General features: G+C 42.3%; 1 protein-coding gene across 3 annotated transcripts; it reads left to right on the top strand.

Moving 5' to 3' along the window:
• The first annotated feature begins 1475 nt into the window (after positions 1-1475).
• On the top strand, positions 1476-6256 carry LOC134089616 (uncharacterized). Of its 3 annotated transcripts, none has more exons than XM_062544076.1 (3): positions 1476-1565; positions 3638-4081; positions 5641-6256. In XM_062544076.1, the coding sequence occupies exons 1-3, from the start codon at positions 1481-1483 to the stop codon at positions 5784-5786; spliced, it is 675 nt and encodes a 224-aa protein (XP_062400060.1). In that variant the 5' UTR covers positions 1476-1480; the 3' UTR covers positions 5787-6256. The 3 variants fall into 3 exon arrangements, 2 of the variants coding, with proteins under 2 accessions (XP_062400060.1, XP_062400061.1); XR_009940088.1 differs by lacking the exon at positions 1476-1565 and adding an exon at positions 3008-3098; XM_062544077.1 differs by lacking the exon at positions 1476-1565 and adding an exon at positions 3109-3284.
• Positions 6257-20796: the final 14540 nt, after the last annotated feature.

A 20796-nucleotide genomic window follows, 5' to 3' on the forward strand; every position in this document is an offset into this window, starting at 1 on the left:
ATAATAAGTTGGAAAGTATCAAAAATAAATCCACTTTCATCCATGACGACTTGGTTGTGTACAACTCTACCTAATGAATCCAGGTGTGTGTAATTTATATCGGATCTGAGCATTGCACGCCAAGATCGGATGTGATCACTTGCAATATGCAATGAGAACAGTCAGTCAGAAAGATCAGGTTCTGATCGGATATGCAAGACATCCGATTTTGACTGCCAGTGTGAACTAAGCCTATGTGAGCCCTGAGGAGTAAGAACTAAAGACTCACAGACTTAATTGATCGCAGGTGCTAAGTGAGTGAGTGTGTGAGGCCACATGGGCTCAGATAGGTATTTGAGTTTGGGACAGCACTTCACGAGATCACATGTACCTTGGCGATGTTTACTAACAAAGACGTTGCTAACATTTGCAACATGGGGGGTATTCCATCAACCTCGCTAAAGGCTAAACCTGGCTCATTTTGATAAGCCTCGCTAATTTTAGTGAGGGTTCCGTTCCATTAGTGTGGTTTATCTGAATCCCAGCTAAGTAACCATGGGAATTTATGCCACAGAACCTGGGGGGTATTCCATCAACCTCGCTAAGCAAGGCGGCGCTCAACAGAAATAGCCTGGCTTGAACTAGTGTACTTCCACTTGAAGCTAAAGCCGTTCCATTAACTCATGTTAAGGCTGGCTTACATTGTACGATTTTGGTCTGTTTTAACAGTCGGCAACTAAATTTCCAAAATTGGGAGGAAATCATGGGAGTTGTAGTGGAATCGCGGCGTGCCCCCGTCAACTAAATCGTTTAGTGTAAGGTGCCAATCTTAGTGTTAAGTCCGTCGGAGGCAGTCTTTTTCTAGTTTTGCCGTTACGACAATATCAAACATGTTTGATATTATCGGAAGTCTTTTCAGTCGTGGCTTATGCAAATAGTGACGCGTTACTGGCTCACTGCTCCTGACCACATACTGTATCATGCTCAGAGTCACAAATGAAGGGTGCACACTGTGCACAGTTGTTTGTACTGTAGCAGAGCTGATCGTGCTACACGGCACAGTGGGGGATGAAGGTCTGCAGTTGCCAGACTACCCTTGTGTTTAGTTTTGCAGTCATGTGCTTTGGTCTCATTGTATATCCAAGAAGGAATTTATAGAAACTAGGAATTTATAGAAACTATAGGAACTTAACTTTATGCCTTCAGGAGCAGAAATAATGTGCCATGTTAACATCAACAGCTAAGGTTATTTTCAGTTCCTTTTACTGACAATGAGTGAGGAAAAGAAAGCCATGGCATTTGCAGAAAAAGTGCTGACTTGTGTCTGTGTAGAAAATATTCAGAATCTAAATGCCATGCCACAACCAAGGGAACAACAACCAACTTCTCTCTGCATCCGCTTTATGGTTTTGTTCTGAAACTGTGAGATGTAAGCTAATGAAAAGATACCACATCTGGTCTTGTACACATATTCTAACACAGGGAGAATATGCAGATGCAGATGGGTCAACCTGGAAATTATACCATTTTGAAGTATTTTTCGATCGGAGGCAGAGCAGTTGAGATACCACACTGTGACATGATTGGTGAGGATGCTCTTGATGGTGCAGTGTAATAGTTCACCAGGATCTGGGGAGGCAGGTGGACCTTCTTTAGTCTCCTCAGGAAGAAGAGACACTGGTGAGCCTTTTTGCAGGGTAGAGGTGTCCAAGAGAGGTCCTCAGAGATGTGGACACTCAGAAACTTTAAGCTGGTGACACATTCCATCTCAGCTCCGTTGATACAAATGGGTTTGTGTGTGTGTGTGCTAGCTTTAGACTTCCTGAATTCCACAATGAGTGTGAAAGCCAGATTGTTGTCAGTGCACCACAATGTTAGGTTCCCTGTAGGTCGTCTCATCGTTGTTGCTGATGAGATCAATCACCGAAGTGTCATCTGCAAACTTGACAGTGGTGGTAGAGCCAGTTATAGGTGAAGAATGAACAGCCTTCTTAGGTGTTGCTATGGTAGGGGGACAGTGAAGTGCCATAGAGATGGCAACCTCTGTTCTCCTGTTCTGTAGTAGAATTGAAAGGGTTCCAGTGAGGGTGGTAAGCAGGTCTTGAAATGGGCCAGGATCAGCTTCTTGAAGCACTACATGATGAAGGGAGTGAGTGCCACCGGATGGAAGTCATTAAGGCATGTTGCAGTGGAGTTTTTTGGCACTGGCACGGAGGTGGAGGCAGTGTTGCCAGATTGGGTTGACTGATTTCCGCCCAATCACCCCGCCGTCTTCAGCAAAAAAACGCCCAATGACGTTTTTCTCATAGAGAACCATTGAACTAAAAATGTTATTTACCCGCCTACAGCTTATTTTTCACCGCCGAATGATATAAAAGAAGCCCAATTGGGCGGACACCCGCCCAATCTGGCAACACTGGGTGGAGATGGTTAGCATGCAGGGACAGCACAGGCCTTGAGGAAGTGATCCTAAATTCTTAGCTTGTGGTTGACATTTGTGATGCCCCTTTTCATGTTAGCCCTGGATGAGCTGTAGGCTTGATCATCACCTGATCTGAAAGTGATGTCTCATTCAGTGGAAGAGGGGGAAATGTTTTTTTATAAGAAGTGGTCAGGATGAAACAAAAAGTAGCCTTGATCCCACATTACAATAGTTTAGAAAGGACTGGAAAACTCTGGAGTACTGGAAAGCATAGATACACAATAACACACATTTTTAATCAGAAATCCAAAAGCGTTTTTCAACAATATAATTGTCTCAGCTCAATTCTGATTGGCTGAGCGGTGTTTCGGTGACGTCCCGAGAAGAAGGTGCTTCTGGAACAGCTAAACGTATACAAGACAGAACACAGCCATCAGAAGATCAGAACATGACACGCATGACACACCCCCTTTATGCAGAGGAAGTGATCCCCGTTTTGCGCCCATAGACATGAACTACGACGACGTATCTTGCGCCGCCTTAAGGATCTTTGGTTCAGTCTACTCTAGCATTGTTTGGGCTGTATTCTCACAGCAATACAGTGAATGAAGATCAACAGTCGGCGGCATCCTCTGTTTGCGTTGTCTCCTTCGGATCTTTGGTTCCACAGGGTTAATAGGTCTAACAGGATTCAGAGGTGGACACCATCTCCTATTTAATGAGAAATGTTTAAAAGGAAATTACAAATTCGATAAAGACTGGGAGGCTATAGGTGGAGAAGTTATCAAGTTCCCACTGCCTCTCCATTTACAAGCTCAGGTCGGTGAGAGGGCTCTTTAAATATTGGGCGAGCACGGAATGCTACACAAACCACACAAACCAGGTACTGTAGCCCTAATCTAAGAACAGTCAGGAAGCCTGCTTACAGCAGCCTCCCACAACCTACCCTGCTAGCTAAGGGAAACAGAAAAGAAAAAAAGAGAACACCTCTAATCCTGTGGTTCACAATACATTTGCTAGCACACATACCATAGCTCACAGGCAAGAGGGGGGCAATACATAAATCAGGTAATCACCAATACATGTAAAAACAATATGTAGAGAACAGCAGCTTAACACAGCGTAGGTGCCTGGGTTTGTTTCTGGTGAAGGAAGCGGGGTATAGTGGATGTAAAAGCATAAGATCCTTTGCATGCCTACCTTTGACTAACCAACTCTCTCTCTCTCCCTCCATAGTGATGGCAGTTGCAATCCTGAGAGATGTTACCATGGGAGTTAATCTAATAACTACTGTTATCTCAAAAGCCGTGAGAATGATCAGTAAATTAGTGCAGATGCAGAAAAACGACACACATTTTGAAATGCTAGCAAATAGAGTAGATGATTGTACTACCACCCTGAAAACATGGAAGGAAAGGGGTGTGCCAGTCCAGCATGAGGTGGAGAGAGCCATCAATGGATTTAGCTCAGCTCTCGATTCTGCAGAGGACCTTCTCATAGGGTATGGAACCAGCAATGCATTTAAGCGTTTCTCTCAGTCCTCCAAACTGAAAGAAAAGTTCAAAAGTGTGAATCAGAAGCTGAAGGATGCTGAGCAGCAGCTCAACTCTGCCTTGGTGATGATGCCAAGATCTGCAGGGACTGAGAGCATGGGCATGGATCTAATGCCATTCCAAGGAGGTAAGATATCTCCAGAGATGAGATGACATTTGTGTTATCATATCAAAGATGACAATCTGTTAATCTGAGCCATCTAACGTAGAAAGAAATCTGGCAATTAAAACATGATTGGAACTACGTTTCTCTGAAGCTTTCTGCTTTGGTTAAAGAATAATTGGCTGATGAAATGTGCATCTTCCTGTATGTGGCCTGAGAAGGAGTTAAAGTGTAGTGTAGTGTAGTGTATATTATAGTGTTACTATACTAGACAACAGGCATTGGTTATGAGCAGCACTGGCAAACGTATTTCCCTGTCTATCACCGTAGAAGTGTAATTGGAAATAGCCTTGAATCTGATGGGCAAACAGGATACAGTGATGGAAGAAGTCGATTGCTTGAAGCCGAACAAGGCAACACAGGTTCATCGACGAGTCTCAAAATACATACTGATTTATGAGCAAAGTGAAAAGTCAAGGTTTTTTTTGTCTAAGCCACTAGATGGTTGGGACAATGGAAATGAATTAAGCTACTGAGGGTTTGGCACTTAGTTTAACTTGCATAGCAAAATATGTTACATTTTTTAACATATTCAAAAGTGTCACATTGTCACAACACAGCGCACACTCCAATAATATTGGTACCCATTTAGTAAAAAGAGGTGTAAAAACTAATCCTTTGGCAATTTGTCTCAGTCTTGCAATGCAAATTATGTGGAAATGTTCAACTATGAAGAGAAGAGAGGTGAATTTCTTTGAGTATTTCTTAGAATATTTAAGAGAGTTTCAGACCAATGGATTTTTAATGAAATTGTCAGGTAAGGTCGGAAATGGCCCAAGGAAGAAACGATTACATTTTGGGAGAGATTCGTAACACAGTCCGGATTCCGGAGCCGTTTATGTTTTTCGCTTAGTAGTGTAATGGCATGGTATGGCCAAGTGGTGGCGATCTGAATAGTTTAGGTTCAAATGTATGACAACCTAGGAAGAACAATACAGGTGGAGGTCTGCTTTTCTAGTTAATTGTCAAATTACAACATGTAAAAAAAGATTCGCAATTTAGAATCAACAGCATCTTGCCATCATATTAACCAACTTTGACATGAATCGAATCAATCGTCTAGAATGTCTCATTGAGCCAATTTCACAGTGTCCAGGTGTCTGGCCTAGTTGATGTTAATGATGCCTTAATTTGCAGGGTAAAACATCTTCCTGTTTCTGTCTTTCCTATAGACTGAGCTGTTCCACAGGAAGTTAGTTTACACAGTGGCGACATCTTGTGAAATAGGCTAATTACGTCACTATCTGTGGGCATGGCAAATGTCAAGTTACAGTAACATGCACTATGAAGTTCAAACGGCAGCTGTGATGTGACGTCACCTGATATCACCCATTTTTTCAACCATTTTTTTCTACATTTCTGAACAAATGAGCCTTTCAGTGCATAGAGGAAGTGTTTGATATTTTACTTGAACTTGTGAAAAATGTGAATAAAAGATAATGTTGTATTTCTGTTCAGTAGACATGTACAAAGAAAGACTGGGTAATTCATTTGCAAATATAATTTCTTCTTTTGCTTTTAAGGAGATGAAATAAGAGTCATTCAGCAGAGAAGCAGTCAACAGGACCTGATTCAGAGACTGACAGAAAATGCCAAAAGGGTAACATTGACAGACACCACTGAACCGAATGGACGTCGTATTCAAAAGGCTGAAATTGAGTACCAATAATTGAACAAGATATTTTGGTTGAAGTTAAAGAGGTTTAAAAGTTGATTCACAGTGTTTGCCCATTGCTGCTTACACACTAAAAATTAATGCTTAGACCAAAGTCTCAAAACCTGAAGTCGTTGTAATCATACCTTAAACAAGTAACCTTACAGATGTTTTCTGTTTTGTACTTTGTTTGTAATTCTGCAGCACACTTTGCGAAACAGTACACAGTTTCTTATATTAGACAATTCAAAAATGAAAATACTTATGTTCAAAATGCAAAGTACATCTGGAAATGGGCAATACCAGGGTAATGGCAGTACAAAGGGTAATGTTATCCCCATATTGCCCTGGGACATTGACAAATAACCCTGTGGCCATTCTTTCCTCTTCCTCCGATTTTTGAGGTTGAACCCAGCCTCATCTATGTATTTCATCAATATACAGTAAATGTCATATACAGTATACTGTATTCCCCTTGAATTTCCCCTTGGGGATCAATAAAGTATCTATCTATCTATCTATCTATTCATTTTGTGAATGATCGTTTTGTTACACTTTTGCAGAGGTTGTCAGAGGTTTTGTTCATGTAGTTTGAGATTTGGGGTTTGTGTTTACAGTTTTGAAAAAAAGGGTGGAATGTTTTAAAAAAAATGTCAATACCACAGGAGGGCAAACATTTGGAAAGTTTCAAAAACTGAAATTCCACAAGAGGGCAGTATTGTTTACCAAATGATCTATGAACTTACAGCAAGCAGGAAGAAGAATGCATGTGTAGCAGCGCATGCTCAAGCCCATGTACAAAACAATAGTTTAATTAAAAAGATGTAACTTCCCTAATCTTGTAAAACTATATACTTGTATATAAAAAGCTTGTTTGCACTGTACTATACTGAAAGACAGGAGCTTAGTTGTAGGCTAAGGTAACACGAACTAAGTGGTATGTTCCCTCTTTTATACCTCAGCCTATCAGACAGCACAGCAAGCACTTTAAATGTTAATGTACATTTCTATCTTTTCTGTACTGTATGGTCTATGCCTATTTTATTTGTATTGTATTTTTTTTGAGTATATTTTTGGGCCTTTTTTGCCTTTATTTGTATAGGATAGTGAAGGGTGAGACAGGACGTAAGTGGGAGAGAGAGATGGGGTGGGATCGGGACTCGAACCTGGGTCCCCGTGGGCACTCGGACCCGTATGTGGTATGAGCGCTGTAGCCTTTTGTGCCACTGTGCCCCCCTCAATGCACTGACTCACACTACACAGCACCCATAGACAGACAGACACACACACACACACACACACACACACACACACACACACACACACACACACACACACACACACAGAGAGAGAGAGACACATACATACTGCACACACACACACTCCTACTGATGTTACAGTAACCACTTTAAGAACAGTTTCACATTACAGTTTTTCTTGATTGCTTTGATGCAGCAGTCAACTCAAACTCCACTCAGGCCGAAACAGTGGCACTGATGGTCAAAATGGAAAATTTTGTTTGCAAAAGGCTAGTCTGGTTTTCACCATACTAAACTCAATCATTTAAGATTGAACATTAGTCTGGCGAGGCTGCGCTTTGTTTCTACTGCACTTCGCGTCGCTTAAGTTTCGTTTTCGGCGCGTCACCGGCCAATAACGTGCCAGGACTAGAGTATGGCCGTTTCTGATTGGAGCCAAAGATTCTGGCAGTAAACAGCGAAAATAGATCTGCTGGTATCCAGCCTGAGCTGCCGGGCGAAATTCAAATTCCCCGGAAGTTCAGGCAGGGTTCACCCAGCCTAGCAAAAGGCTCTAATCGTGCCAAAATATTTTAAATATGCAGCAAAAGCAAATTTTGCCTTCGAACAACACAACTTCCAAACAATTAAATGAGCTCTTCCAATCAACCATTACACAGTGGACAACAAAATACAAAATACAGGATTCAGAAAATCAGTACACCATTGCTTGTCATTGCATAGCGTTCGTACCAGTGCCATTTATTGTCAAATTTGCCTGCTTGCGAAGAATTGGATCCAGAATCAGAAAAGCTTTCGTACAAATTTTCTTGATTCTTTTTTTGATTTTTCAAACTAGCTGAAAACTAAAATATACATATTACACAAAATACATGTAAACCAAACTAAAGTGTATTAGAGTACAAATAAAATAAAATCTATCACAATAAAGTATAACTACAGTACACAGATGCTGCACCATTTAAGGCCTGAATTCATACCAATGTAGGTAGTCTCTAATAGTTAGGAACAGATGGTTTCTGTTTGGTTCCCATAGCTAAAACAATGGAGTTTGGACTGCTCAAATGACATCCGAGTTAACTGGTCTGCGAAAGGGTGGGGAAAATGTGTTAATCCAATGAAAGGGTTAACACTTTTGCAAAAGGTGTCCTCTGCTGAGACAGTGATGATGAAAACCGAGTGGTTCCTATTTTCTTTAAACAGGTCAAAGCAATCAAGAAAAACTGTAATCAGTATTGAACAAATGTTTGGTAGTCTGGAGATTAGAGTAGAGTGGAGTGCGTTTACCATAAAAAGTGTCTCATCTGTTGGAAGTTGGAATATGGGACTGTGCATATTATCACTCCCATGCAGTTCGGAAGTAGCTTTTTTATTCTCTCAGAAACATTACTAGGATTTGTAAGAGGCTGGAGTGAAGAGAGAGAGAAGGGAAACAGAAGTAGTATGTTATTCAGAGGTATGTGCAAGTTAAAAGGAAGGATCAGGAGGCCTAAAGGAGCAGGCCTTACCAAGAATAAAGTTTTTTTTTTAATAGCAACCAGGTCCTGTCACCATCAGCCCCTATCACTTAGACACCAGTGGAGCATTTTGAAATGCACTTTGTCATCTGGACACATTGGTTCACCATAACTTGTGGAGCCATTCTCCTGAAAAATGACAAGTTACAACAAGCAAGACCCTCATACACTCATGGATAATAGAATGCAAACATGAACGTATCAAATATTTTGTCTTTGTGTGTGTGTGTGTGTGTGTGTGTGTGTGTGTGTGTGTGTGTGTGTGTGGTTAGTGTGTGCATGCTCAAACGAGTGTGCATGCTTGTGTGTGTTTATGTGTGCGCATGTGCTTGTGGGTGTGTGTGAGAGAGGGCGGGGGGGGGGGGGGGGTGTGCATTAAAGAATCACAGTTCCATATAGCTGTAAATCACTGCTACATTTATTAGACTTCCAGCTTGTTATAGGAAATTACAGCCACTCAGCGATTTAGTGGGCATAGTGTTAGGGAGAGACGGATATGGCTGTGATAGAAGAGAGAGAACACAGTATATGCCAAAGACATTGAGTTGGAGTCTTATCACCATAAAAGAGGAAAATGTGTGAAAACTTAAACAGAAAAAAAGACATGGTTATTATTTGTATGCATTCATTCATCATTAATTCGAGCCATTCACTAGTTAAGGATATTATGCAGTACCCACACAGTCTATGCTTCTGTACAAAACCTATTTCTATACTCCTGATCAGTTTGGGATTGGACTGAGACGGGCTGTAAAAAGTGTTGAAATCCAATAGCACGGATCCGGCAGACAGTATAGCCAATGAGGCGGTGGTTTACTGCATTTTCTCTGACAACCTGCCAATACCAACACTTTTCAGGTTGTAATAGTTTTACAGTTATTATATAGAGGTTGGCAAGAACCAGTATGTCTCCCCCTTAAAAAAACTCAAAAAGCCTAATTTAATTTTCCAGGAGACTTCAGTTTTTTTCTTACTTTCTTTTTCTTAGGAGGAGGCAAGGGGGTTGTCATAATCACTCCACTATTGAATCGAAAGTGTCGTTTATTTGATTACTTCAAAGTGAATGACTCTGGTCATTAATTCGCAGCCACTGAATAAAATGATTGATTTAAATTTGCTCCCTGTTCACAGAGTACTGTTTCTTTCTGGGCCCAGCTCATTACTGCAGGGAACCGTGCACTAATAACTCTGCTGCTGCGAATGGTCTGTTAAACAAATATATAAATAAAGTAATGCTTCATATTGTAAAGTTGCCAATAGCCTAAATACTTACAGTAGTGTATACTGTATATGTTCCTACTCACACCTTGTGTTCATTAGAACACCTATATGTGTGAGCACACACACAAAACACACGCACACACACACATTCTCACACACACACACAGTGACACACTCTCTCCTCTCTCTCACTCTCTTTCTCTCTGTCTCTCTCTCTTCTCTAACATACACACACAACATGCATTCAAATAAGTTTATTGTCATTTCAACAACAGAGTTGATAGGGAAGTGCCTTAAGCATCTACATAAACTATACACTCCTTAAAATACATAATGATCACTACACTAACACATTACTGTAAGCATACAGATGAGACCAGTTCAACATATAAAACCAGTTGTTTTGGTAACACTTTATATGGAAGACACCATTGCACACTGTGTATTCATGATGCCAGAGTTTAAAAATATACAAATTAGCTCAGAAAAGAATGGGACACAAGTCTCGCTTCGAAGGGACACGTTGTCTAGTCCATGTTTATTGAGCGGTCAGGGACAGGAGATCAACTTCTCAGTGTTCTTCACAAACTTAGCCATGTACTGTAAACACCTTTCACATTCTGGCCAGTATCACATCACTTTGATCATCTTTGACCGTCGCCGTGAGTTCAAAGGAAGATCAGAGGCTTGTGGTGGTCATTGTAGGTATTTAAACAAAGACTGAAATAAATGTTTTCACTGAAAATATAACATTATGCCCAATAAACAACCAATTAATCACCAGTTTTAAACAGTCACAAAACACATGCGCATACACACACACACACACACACACACACACACAGACACACGCACGCACGCACACACAAACACACACACACACACACACACACACACACTCCCCTAATGAGTGATGACTGGGAGAAGAAAGCTTGTTTTCAGACTGACTGCTTTATATGGTCCGAGGAGAGAAAGCGAAACGGTTGCCCATGGCATGAAAGCCCGCGGCATGAAAGACCCACACATCAATTACCACAGCTTCATGGGCTACAAACGCCCGTCTCGGAGGTGGCAATAACTCACACACCCACCATGTGCCCATATACAGCCCCAGCCCAGAGTCTTTCTAGGGCTGGGAAAGGAAGCGTGGCCGAGCCAGTCTAGTGCGGCTCGTTGTGAATCGCTCAACGAGACTGAAGGGGCATGGCGATCACGGGAGACGAGAGGGAATGTGGCGGCAGTGGTGATTTTTAGATGCGCTTGGCAAGAGTTCCAAGAACGGTTTGACACTGATGTCATGATAGATCTCCAACACCACCATGTAACCTTAGACAAATACAACACACACACACACACACACACACACACATACACACAGACAAAATGTGGCCTCTTCCATTTTAGGTCTTGTTTCAGTCTATAGTCATACCTTACCCACACAGGAAGATTTTCTATCTCAAAAATCTGTCCTGACCACCTCGGAGATGAAGTATTTCCACTCTCCTTTCACCTGTCATGTGAGTTTACGGTGAGGCAAACCACTGCTTATGGCATAACAACCTTGACTACAATTTATCCCCTTCACAAAGCCCTCTGCCATACTGCCAAAGTATCAGGGCTCTCCGACCCAGTTGCCTGCAGCTTGCGCTAAAGCTCACACAACACAGTTTCAGTTGGCCAGTCAGGAAGTAAACATGACACCCCGAGTAAACCGAATGTAAAGATATACGTCCAGACAAATGGAAGGTCCTGGACTGGGGTTCTTTATATTTCAGTTCATTTGGGCTGCTTTATTGCGCAGAGGTTTGACTTTTGGACAGCAACCTTACCTTTTAATCTCACCCATAAAGACATATTAGAAGCTGGCGCGGCCAAGCCAAGAATCATACAGCTTTTCCAGGGCCATAATGTATGGGCACTGTAACGTTCCTGGCACAAAGACAGTCAGCAATAATATTTTCTCTCCTTACCAGACTCATAGGGCCAAACACAGAGCTCCATCATCGCCATGGATACCTCAGAGGCCCAACGAACGGTGGCAATGTGGGCCATGCTCTGCAGACAGTCAGGGCTAAGTATCTGTGTGAGTATTTAAGTATCTGTGAGTATGTATTATGTATGTTATTTCCATGAGGAAGTTCACTTCTTTACTACTTGGCAATATTTGGACCTCTTCCTGTGAAAGTTTATGATTCTGTGAGAATTTTACTTTTACAGTAAAGTTATGATGTATCATGAAGTAGTGTTGGTTAAAAAAAAAGCTCTCTTACTTTACTACAAGCTAATGGGGATGATTCTAGATTTAAAATGCCTTTCTAGACCAGTTTAATTTGAGGAAGTCTCTCGAGATGTGATAGTCGACCTGAAACTTTAACTGTCAGCAATCAGAGGTTAGAAAACTCTCCCTCTTTCACAGTGGTGTGATTGACACGGCCCTCCTCACACAAGCCAGCATGCTGGGCCTGAATCAGTGTGGGGAACAGAAGCAGGAGCTTGTTCTTAAGGGCCTGTGGATTCCCAAATCCTGCTCTCTCAAGTTTCAACCACAACCTCAGTGCTTCTCAGCCGCCCTAATCACGGCGAGGAGATAGACGTAGCTCGCTTTTGTTTTTCCATCATGGGAGAGAAATCGTGTGTGTGTGTGTGTGTGTGTGTGTTCTCACTGTGTGTGGGAAAGAAACAAAGACTAAAAGAAAGAGAGAGAGAGAGAGAGAGAGAGAGAGAGAAAGGAGAGGAGGCATGCTGGCTTCACTTTTATCGCAAAAAAACGTCTTCCTTCCCAGCTCACCCAACTCCCATCATGGTGGCTAGTCATAATAAAGAGGATTGTGCTGACTGGTGTTATTCTTCCAGATCTTTCTCTCTTTCATCCATTCATGCTCGACTGCTGTGAGAACGTCGGGAGGGTGAAAGGTCAAAACTGAAGGAGGAGAACCTGGCCGCTCCTCTAGCCAAATCCTGACTAGTGAAATAATGCGAAGGGTAGGTGCTGAAGGACAGTAGCCTTGGAGTCCTAGTGTTTGTACAGCCTACTTTTAGATTTCCCACAGAAGAACACAATGCACTCAGTGTACTAGAGAGTGGCTTACTGTAAGGGCCGTTCACACTAGGAACAATAACTATAACGATAATGGCGAAAACAACCGCTTTAAGGACATGCTCTCCTGACAACGTCCACACTGCATGCTACAGTATAACAACGCAATTGGCTACTATAAAGACAACGACATGAAGAACAATATACTGTAGTCGAAGACCGCTTTCAAAGTCATTTCAAGAATGATAAAAAAACGAATGGCTAATCAGGATACATCAAATTTTACACATCATATTCTCCTATATGAGGAAGGACTTTCTTCATCATTGGTCAGTGTAGACGCTCACTCAGCTTCTCTCATTCTTTAAGGTGCTCTTTATTGTTCTTGGTGTGAATGGCCCCCATAAATTGTATTCTACTTTAGATATTCTTTTATTTCTGTACTTTCTGGTTCAGAATTCCAATAAAGTGCTGTGGACTCGATGCTATCAACGAAGAGTTCTTGATATGCGCGTCTCTGTATTAGACTTTTAGCTCTTTAAAAGAGTAATGCAGATTATTTTTGTGAGGGAAACTAAATTGTCAATTATATACACAGTAGAATGAGCTTTTTGAAAATGACTTCTGGTAAACGATCTGCTGTTTATAAAAGGCAGTTTAGACCTTCTCAAAACAGCATATCTTGTGTCAAACAGAATCTGTCATACCTCCCAAATGACAACAAATGAAAACAGAGCGGCCATTCCTCTCCGCTGCTATTTTCATCTTCCTCTGGATGGCATTTCAGTGCTTCAGCAGGCACTCAGACAGCGGCTGTGGCCTGGGACAGCAGAGGCCTTGTAAGACTTTCTTTTCATGGTCGTCCCTGCAGGAGACACAGAGGAATCTGACCTGCCCGCCCCCCCTCTCCTCCTCCAGTACCCAGGCTGGTCCTGTAAAACCTTTACACCCACCCCCACACATGCACACACACACACACACATACACACACACACACACACACACACACACACACACACACACACACACACACACACACAGAGACACACACACACACACACACACACACACACACACACACACACACACACACACACACACACACACACACACACACACACACACACACACACGCACACACACACACACACACAGTCTGATGGGCCCCCATGCTGCTAAGGGCTGCTAAATGAATGGATGAGGAGAGGCAAACAGCACGCTAGAGCTCAGTTAGCATTCCTTCATCCTCCCCTGCAGTGTGCAGTGTGTGTGTGTGTGTGTGTGTGTGTGTGTGTGTGCGCGTGCAAGTGCGTGTTTATGTGTGCGCGCATGTGTGTGTGTACACCTTGACTCTGCAGGCCTGGACAGGCGTGGGCGGCTATGATGGATTGGGAGGATGGGGTGCCGACACACCACATTTTGAGCATGCAAAATAAAATGTTGTTAATTAACTATTCACTAAAAAATTGTGAATAAAACAAACTTGCTTTGACTGAAAGAGAGAAATGGTAAGAGGCAAGTACTCATTGTCATGTACTGTAAGTAAGAAAGTAAGACCTTAGAGAGAAGTAGAGAATATACATGAGAGAAGCCATTTAATATGATGAGCTCCAACTCTCCAGACATGGAAGAGACATGGAACATTATTTGAGCTAGCAAATAAGTAAACCCCTGCTCACTGCCAAAGACTGGTTTATTTTGAGCGAGCAACACGTTTTGTGTGTAGCGTCATCACGCTCGATCAGGTAACATTACTTGACTTTGTTCCTTCTGCCATTTGTCTTTGTTTTATCTGCCAGCACCTATGGCTTTACCTTGATGTTATCTTTCTTCTATCTCCTCTATCACAATATCTTTATTGTGTTTTGCTGTTTTGCCTTATCTGTTGAAGATGGTGGTGCCTCTTACATTTTGAGTTCACCTTCGTTATTTATGACAGGACTTTCTCACAGGTCCCTCACAATCACCACAATGATAAAGGGCTCTTAGCCCCAAAAGAGTTCAGCAATGCCACTGAAGATATTACTCAGAGCTTATAATTCTGTAAATCTGTCTTAGAGCTTAGATTTCATTTTGAGCGTTAACTATACAGTACTTATTCAGTTTCTGATGCACAAAATGTTATTCCATAATAACTGTGTGAGGATCAAATACAGTTTTAAAACAAATTCATTATATTTCATAATATTACATTCTGTTTCAATATTGTTTAAATTCAGTGGCAAACCAATAAATTCAATTTCAAATTATGCTATTCAGATTCAGTTTTTCAATGCAATCGTTCAAGTTGACTGATTTTATTTAAAGCATTCATGTTCAGTTTCTAGTGAAACAAAAAATATCCCATAGAAATTGGGCTCGTTTTCCATGATTTGACAAGAAATTATTCCCACATGACCTTCAGCAACGACCCACTGGCATTTCCCCCCTCAATTATATGGTCAGCTAACCCATCACGCACAAAGGATACTCTACATAGCCAAAATGGCAATAAATGGCACAATTTTTACAGCTGCCACAACTGTCACCAGCCGTGGACATCAGAAGAGTTTCATATAAATGTTTTTTTTTTTTTTTTTTAAATAAACAGAGGTTAATTATAGAAAAACTCTCTTGATGTAAGATATAACACAGCGGAACAGAGGGCATTTTGTTGAAATGCGCCACAGAACCAAACAGGTCAATGCCACAATTCATATAGCTTTACACTGGCCATTGGGAAGCTTTCGTCAGGCTCTTGGCAAACACCTCTGAAAATCTTGGCAGTGCCCCATAAAAATATATGCATTAAATGCTCAGCGCAAGTGGCCATGTCAGAATGATGAAGGCAGCGAAAGGATTAGCTCAAGATTTTGTAATTCAGAGCAAGAAAAGTTTGCTTGTGGGAGTCAGCACAGCAGACAGATGGCTTAAATAAAAAAGGAAAATTGACATGAACATAATTTCCCTGTACTGTGAGTCAATACATTCCTAAAATAGAGTGAGTTGTTTCTGTTGGGACACCTGGGTGTGCTTGGCTGAAAAGCCTTTCAAAGGAGTTTGGAACCACATACAGTAGGTTACTGGTAGAGCTATTTGTAGATAAAAGGGGTATGCTCACCATCAAAAGATGGTTCTGTGGAGAGAAGCTTGAACTCTCGAACTCAAACGTAGATGGTGCCACTCTATGGGCCTTTTAGTTAAAGGAGAAATCAAGTGAGTTCCTCATACAGTAGATCTCCATTTAGGATTTCTCCTTTAATCGTCATAATAATATTACATGCATTAATATTGTGCATTAACAATTGTCATATCCCAAATAACAGATCAGCGCCTCTCTCCGCCCCCTACAGCCATTTATGAGCGTTAACAACTGAGCGACATTCTTTAATCACAAGCGTAGTTGAATGAAGTTAACTGATGGCAACATTAAAAGGATTCAATCATTTAGCGATCATGAAATACTACAATACATGATGTCAACGAGCAGGATGATAATGAAGAGCAGTAGTTCTAATCAAACTACTTGTGCTTGTAGGCTATATGGAAGATTGGTCAAATCTAGCAAGTAGGAAAGTTTAAGTGGATGATGTGAAAGTAAGATATTCGAAAGGCCAACAAAAGTAAAGATTGCTTTTGATATAGTACGCAAAACTGGTGCTCTAAATAATGATTCTGTTGTTTTTTGAAGTTTCTTTTATCGACGCATTAAATCACAATTTGCGTTCACACCTTTTATAAGGCGGAAATATTTCAGCACAAAATAGACAGTTTTCAGAGCGGGCAGTTCTCGCACATACAGGGGAATACCTAATTTTAAGCTCCTCGTCCCGTCTTTTTACATGACACTCCCGCTTTCCCCTGGCCCTCCTACAGTATATAAATGCATGAGACAGAAAGCGCAGTTTGACATTCTGAGCTTCCGTGACAGGCAGTCTGCGCTTTTACTCAGTGTGGCCAGTTTGTACATAATTGGGTTTTTTTACGCGCACATTGTGAAACAAATACGCCTGAAGTGGGCACAAGAAGAACATCTGGCCCTCAGGGTCTTCATCACACATCTCCCTCCATTCTGTCCGTCACAACAGTCATGTGTTACAGTATTCCCGGCACCCATCTCTGGAATGTTCCTGCCCCTTTTCCTGTCGGCTCCTGAGCATGCTGGGAAGGATCATGTGCTGCAAATAAACATGGTGGCCACTGGTTTATGCGTCTCCCATCTGCAGCCTAGTGCTTGTGTGATCTCTGAATAGGCCTTTTTGCACTACCTCCTGCTCTCTCTCTCTCTCTCTCTCTCTCTCTCTCTCTCTCTCTCTACTCTCCATTTCTCTCTCTCCCTCTACTCATCCTTTGGCACTGCCGTCCAAGTAAAACAGGGCCAGAGCCGCCAAGCAAAACCCGCCGGAATGAAGCTTCAGAGACTCAGGGCTACAGAGCTATTTTCCACTCACTCTGTGTGGCCAGACCAAACACAGGCAAAACCACCTCGGCTAGCAAAGAGAGCAGGTCCCATCCTGCAGAGAGGGGAAATGAAAAATAAAATAAAGAGAGAGCAAGAGAGGGAGAGAAAGAGACTGAAGAACAGAAATGGTAGACCACTGAGACTGATGAAATGTTCTAATCAACACGCCATCAGGCTGCTTCCGAAAGTTGTCTGCCACTTCTGACGGCGTGTCAGTGTGGAGTTCTGTGAACTTCCAGTGACCCTCCGCAGGAGTCAGGCCTCAGACATCTTTGGAATAATTTGAAGCTTTGGTCAGTGTTGTAAAGCCTCTCTCGCTCCTTCCTGGCTCTATTACGTGAACTACTCTCTGTCAAACAAGTAGGAGAACATTTGCAACACTTTAGATCGAACTGAATCTTTAGGTGAGCTAAGGATTCAAAATGGCATCTACTGAGCAGTATACTGATGGCTCCCAATGAGAGTCAAGTGATCAGGAAGAGTTTTTTTTTAAAAGTATATTTGTTGTCCTTTTTGCCTTTATTTGGATTGGACAGTGAAGATCAGTAGACAGGAAGCGAGTGGGAAAGGGATCGGGATATGACTGCAGGTCCGACTTAAACCTGGGTGCATGGTATGAGCGCTGTAGCCTGTTGCGCCACAGCACCGCCCCCAATCCCTCAGTACAGTTGATGAGTAAATGTCTACTCCATGATTCATCTGTCCTAATTGGACCAGCCGGGTGAGATGAGGGTGAGATGAGGGTTGCGGTTAGGAGAGCATCAGTTTAGTGTGTGCATCTGCCCGGGTCTAGTCTTACAGCGTGCCTCTGCTTGTCCTCCACACAGTGGTGGATCTCCGGGTCTCTCAGTCCTCCACTATCGCCTTTCAAAGGGTGCAGGAGCAGACGTGCTGGCCCACTATGAGGCAGCTGCTTCAGGGAGAAACTCAATACCAGCTGGCTCCCCTGGACCAGAGTCTGGAAGTAAATCCTTGGATTATGGCCCCTAGCCTCGTAGTGTCTTCAATGACACATCGACCTTGAATGCAATTTTTCTTTCTCATGGAAAGGCCTAAATTCAACAACAACGAAGCCCGCTGTTTATTATCCCGTGCATTTCAATCATTCATCCATTCATTTATGTATAACTGTGGTGTTTTGCTTGGACTGATGGTCCTACAGACTTGAACTCGTGAACGTGAACAAGGCTATGCAGAGACCTGATATTGCACTCAAAGAATGACAGTTCAAGAGGTCACTCATGATCCATACCGTAGGCCTACATATTTTTTGGTTCTGTTCGGTTTTCTGTTAACCTTAGCATGAACGCTGCTGCTCAAATTGATACAGCAGTTTTCAATCAAAATACTCAGAGTAAACATCATAATTAAAGCGCAGTGGTCAACGACATCTATACATCAGTTACAAAACCACAGTCATTTGGCATTTGGAAAACTTTCCATTTTGAAAATGTTTGCGTGAATCATAGCTGAAGTCTGTTAATATCTGCCTGGAAAAGAAGCAGAAGATTTTGAACATGAATAAACAAATCACTCCAAAAGTACATAAAGCATTTAATTTACAAAGTCATATTGCTCAGTTTTTTTTCTTTTTTTTTCGCTTTCATATTTTTTCTTCTTCTCTAGTCGATTACCAACCCCTATATATTTTCCTGTGGATCAGGAGGTCGGAAGGTAAGGTTTCATTTTGGGAAATATTTTCTTTATTCTATTTTTTTTCCTCTTTGCTTGTTTTTTTTTTCTGCGAGTCAGCCCCAGGGGCAAGTAGCTGCCCCTCCATGTGTGTGTTTAGGTCCGTGTGTGCAAGAGACCCTGCCTGTTCTGCTGCCATGAAAAGAGGCTTTATCGGCCTCTAACTCACTGTTTCTAGCATGAATGACACCTTGCCAAAACCACTTTGCATTTACATTCATCAAAATACTGCTGGGGAAAAAGTACCTGCAAACAAAATAAGCCCGGTGCAGTTTCTCAAAATGCTCTGGGCTCAGGTCAGGTGAACCAAAAATAAACACTATAAAATTAACTGTGCGCTATTTTTTTTTTCACTTGAATGTGAACAACTAGGTCCTTGTGATATGATTAGACTGTTTTTAAAGATGGCTGTCACTCGAAGAAAACACTGGGACTGAGCGGCTTCTATTTTTGATACCCGGAAAAGCCCAGTCCAGAATGCCTGACAGATGAAGCACACCTTAGGAATATGCCAACAGCAACAACACATCTAAAAGGAGAACAACACCGATATAAAACACCTCAGGCATTCAACAGCTTGGTGTCATAGGGTAACTGACACTCAACTGAAAACTCAACGAAAATACTTGGACAAAACCACATCTCTCTGGGCTGCATTCAGCACCCTGCGCTGAATCTGAGGAAACCAGTTGGCCTGATTGGCCGCATGCAGCCTGGCCCTCTAAGAAATAACACTCTGGCTACTGTACAGTCACTCATCATTTCGGAGGAATGACGTGCAACGTGTTCGGACATCCTGAGCGCCGGGGTGAGCAGAGTGCCACACGGCCCTACTGAGGGACCAATCAAACGGAGCGCTGAGGTCGTGTTCCACGCAGCTTCTGAAAGGTCCGAAATGCTGAATAAATAAACCAGAACCCCGACTCAGCAAAGGGTTTCTGCCATTAGCGAGGTTCAGACCGACCTCAGGAGCATGCGATACTTTAGCTTGCTAGCAAAACTGATTGTGTACTGACAGATTTTAAGCTCTGGGAGCAAAACCAATTAGGTGCAGTGCCTGTTCCCACTTCTGTTTCTAGGTGTCAAATTTGCCCTTGGTGTCAGGTAACACCTTGCGCCCTGCTACACCAGCTCTTTAAAACCACAGCACCCCAAAATTCACCCCCTGAGTGTCTTTGTCACCTTAAGGCCGATTCTACATGTTCTGCCCTCCCCGTTGGTCTCGTGTCTGTTTTCTGTGTGCGCATATCTGAAGTTCTTTCTTTATTTTTTGCTTTTCTCGTTGGCGCTCGTTGCGTTCTTCCTCCTCGCTCACTTTTCCCTAAATATTTTCGAATGCCACTGAAGAATGTGTGGCCGGCTGGGTGAGTAGTTGCTGTGGTCATATCCAGTGAGCGGCGCCCCTGTTGTTCCAACACCTGATACTGATGAGGACTGAGTGGAGGGGCCTGTGCTGAATAAACATCACTCTCTGGTTCTCTCTCTCTCTCTCTCTCTCTCTCTCGTTCCCTCACGACCTCAGTTGGTGTGTGCTGTCTGTCTTATTAAATATTTTTCCTAATCAAGCGTAGCAGGGAAGTGAGACTGTTTTATTAGCTGACTAGAATTGACTTTAAGTCTTGGCTAAGCGTCGTAACCGAACTGAAAATATTAGGTGATTAGGATAATATTATGATACGAGTGAAATTTTTTACTTTAAAGGGCTCAAATCGGCTGTTTTATCCTTATAGCCTCTGCTCTGCTTTAGAACAGGCTCCCTCAGTTTGCTAAAAACTACAGAGATAGCTGAAAAGTAGAGCTGAAATGCCGGTATGGTTAGTAATAGGCTACCACAAGCATTCAAGCTGCTGTGTGTGTT

The sequence above is a fragment of the Sardina pilchardus genome, chromosome 8 (assembly GCF_963854185.1).
Source record: "Sardina pilchardus chromosome 8, fSarPil1.1, whole genome shotgun sequence".
NCBI classification, from domain to species: Eukaryota; Metazoa; Chordata; class Actinopteri; order Clupeiformes; family Clupeidae; genus Sardina; species Sardina pilchardus.

Excerpts from the sequence above, each read along its gene's own strand:
- LOC134089616 (XM_062544076.1), top strand. The coding sequence starts at position 1,481 with ATGGGTCAACCTGGAAATTATACCATTTTGAAGTATTTTTCGATCGGA. Across the intron at positions 1,566-3,637 it reads ACCACACTGTGACATGATTG|TGATGGCAGTTGCAATCCTG; the intron begins GTGAGGATGCTC and ends CTCCCTCCATAG. Across the intron at positions 4,082-5,640 it reads TCTAATGCCATTCCAAGGAG|GAGATGAAATAAGAGTCATT; the intron begins GTAAGATATCTC and ends TTTGCTTTTAAG.